Source organism: Camellia sinensis, chromosome 2 (genome assembly GCF_055761805.1).
Source record: "Camellia sinensis isolate YWXY chromosome 2, ASM5576180v1, whole genome shotgun sequence".
NCBI lineage: Eukaryota > Viridiplantae > Streptophyta > Magnoliopsida > Ericales > Theaceae > Camellia > Camellia sinensis.
The window spans coordinates 70,104,079-70,105,677 of record NC_138962.1 but is presented as its reverse complement, the minus strand read 5'-3'; the positions used below and the strand labels follow the sequence as shown (position 1 = coordinate 70,105,677).

General features: G+C 38.6%; 1 protein-coding gene across 1 annotated transcript; it reads right to left on the bottom strand.

Annotated features, from left to right (window-relative positions):
- Positions 1–998: 998 nt before the first annotated feature.
- On the bottom strand, positions 999–1,373 carry LOC145814206 (uncharacterized). Its single transcript, XM_082910759.1, has one exon. It carries the CDS (start codon positions 1,371–1,373, stop codon positions 999–1,001), a length of 375 nt encoding a protein of 124 aa, XP_082766885.1.
- Positions 1,374–1,599: the final 226 nt, after the last annotated feature.

Sequence of the window (1,599 nt, the reverse complement as noted above, 5' to 3'; positions counted from 1 at the left end):
TATGCCTTGCATATTTTTTCGTACTTAGAATTTCCTGTTTTCCCAAGTCTGGCAACTTGATTCCTCACCTCGGACAAGAATACCTTAGATACATCCACACCTTGGAATTGAACAGACTAATCATCTCGAATAACAACTTGTGTTATTTATCTCGGCTGAACAACACTTATCACATTTTTTTCATCAACTTTTTACAAGCGTTGTTTCTTCGCTTGTACTTGTTGTCTTCTAGCAAGACTTCACCTTTCCAAGTATAACACCCTAACTCAGTATTTCGAATAATTACACTTTGGGTACAGTACAGTACTATCATCTTGGATTGACTTATCTCGGATAGTATCACTTGTCAATGATCTCAAATAACTTCAATTTGAAAATTTTCACAAGTGTTATGCTCATTCTCACTTCCTACCCCCTAATGTGAACCTAAGTACCACTTATGTTTGCATTAAGGACGCATCAAATGGTTATCACCGAAGTCTCATTTAGACATTCTTGACCGAGGTCTTAATGTTTGGCTCGCCCAAACGAAGCACTTAAGGCTTAACCTTAGTGCACCGATAGTGCCATACTCCTCGACTTTTCTTTCAAACTGACCCAATCATGGCCAGTTTTGTCTTGTTTCATGCCAAAATATCGTAGACTTAGTTTAACTCTGTCATCATGGCACGTCTAAGTCATTCTTCATGTTTCTTACTAAAACATCGCAAAATTAGTTCAACTCTACCATCATGGCAAGTCTAAGTCATTCACCATGTTTCATACTAAAAAATCACAAACTTAGTTCAACTCTACCATCATGGAAAGTCTAAGTTATTCTTCATGCTCACCATGGAAACATCATCTTAAGACTTTTTAGTCTTATCGTACAAATTTCAACAATATTTCATAAAAACAAAATCAAGCTAGTATTTTTATTAATACTTCGACTAATAAATCTTTACATAAAACTCCAAAAACATAAATTAATGAAAGAAAAGCTTCAAATTGCTTGTGTTCTAGGGTCTTAGAAACTCCTTATCATCAGTGTCTTCAAGTCGGTATGTGTCATTGTCGACGATCGAGATGATTCGATATGGTCCTTCCCAGTTTGGGCCAAGCTTTCCCTCCCTAGGATCTTTCTTGTTGCCGACAACCTTTCTAAGGATGAGATCCCCAATCTGGAACTCCCTGGGATTGAGCTTTTTGTTGTATGCCCTAGCAAGCTGCTGCAAGTATGCCTCCAGCTGAATTGTTGCTCTCTTCCTTCTTTCTTCTATTAGATCAAGATCTCGGGCCAGGAATGCCTCATTTATTCCATTCTCCATTCCTTGGGTTCTGATTCCAGGGATGCCGATTTCTAGTGGGATGACTGCTTCAATTCCATATGCCATGGCAATAAGATTATTTAGTTGATCTTTTCAGCGTAGCCCGATATGCCTATAGGACATTGGGCAATTCTTCCACCCACTTGCCCTTGGCAGCTTCTAGCCTTTTCTTGATTCCATCCAAGATGGTCTTGTTGGATACGTCTGCTTGTCCATTACTCTGGGGGGAAGCTAGGAGTAAAGTAATAGTTCTTGATTTTGTATTTCGCATAGAAGTTTTCGATCAACTTGT

Excerpts from the sequence above, each read along its gene's own strand:
- LOC145814206 (XM_082910759.1), bottom strand. The coding sequence starts at position 1,373 with ATGGCATATGGAATTGAAGCAGTCATCCCACTAGAAATCGGCATCCCT.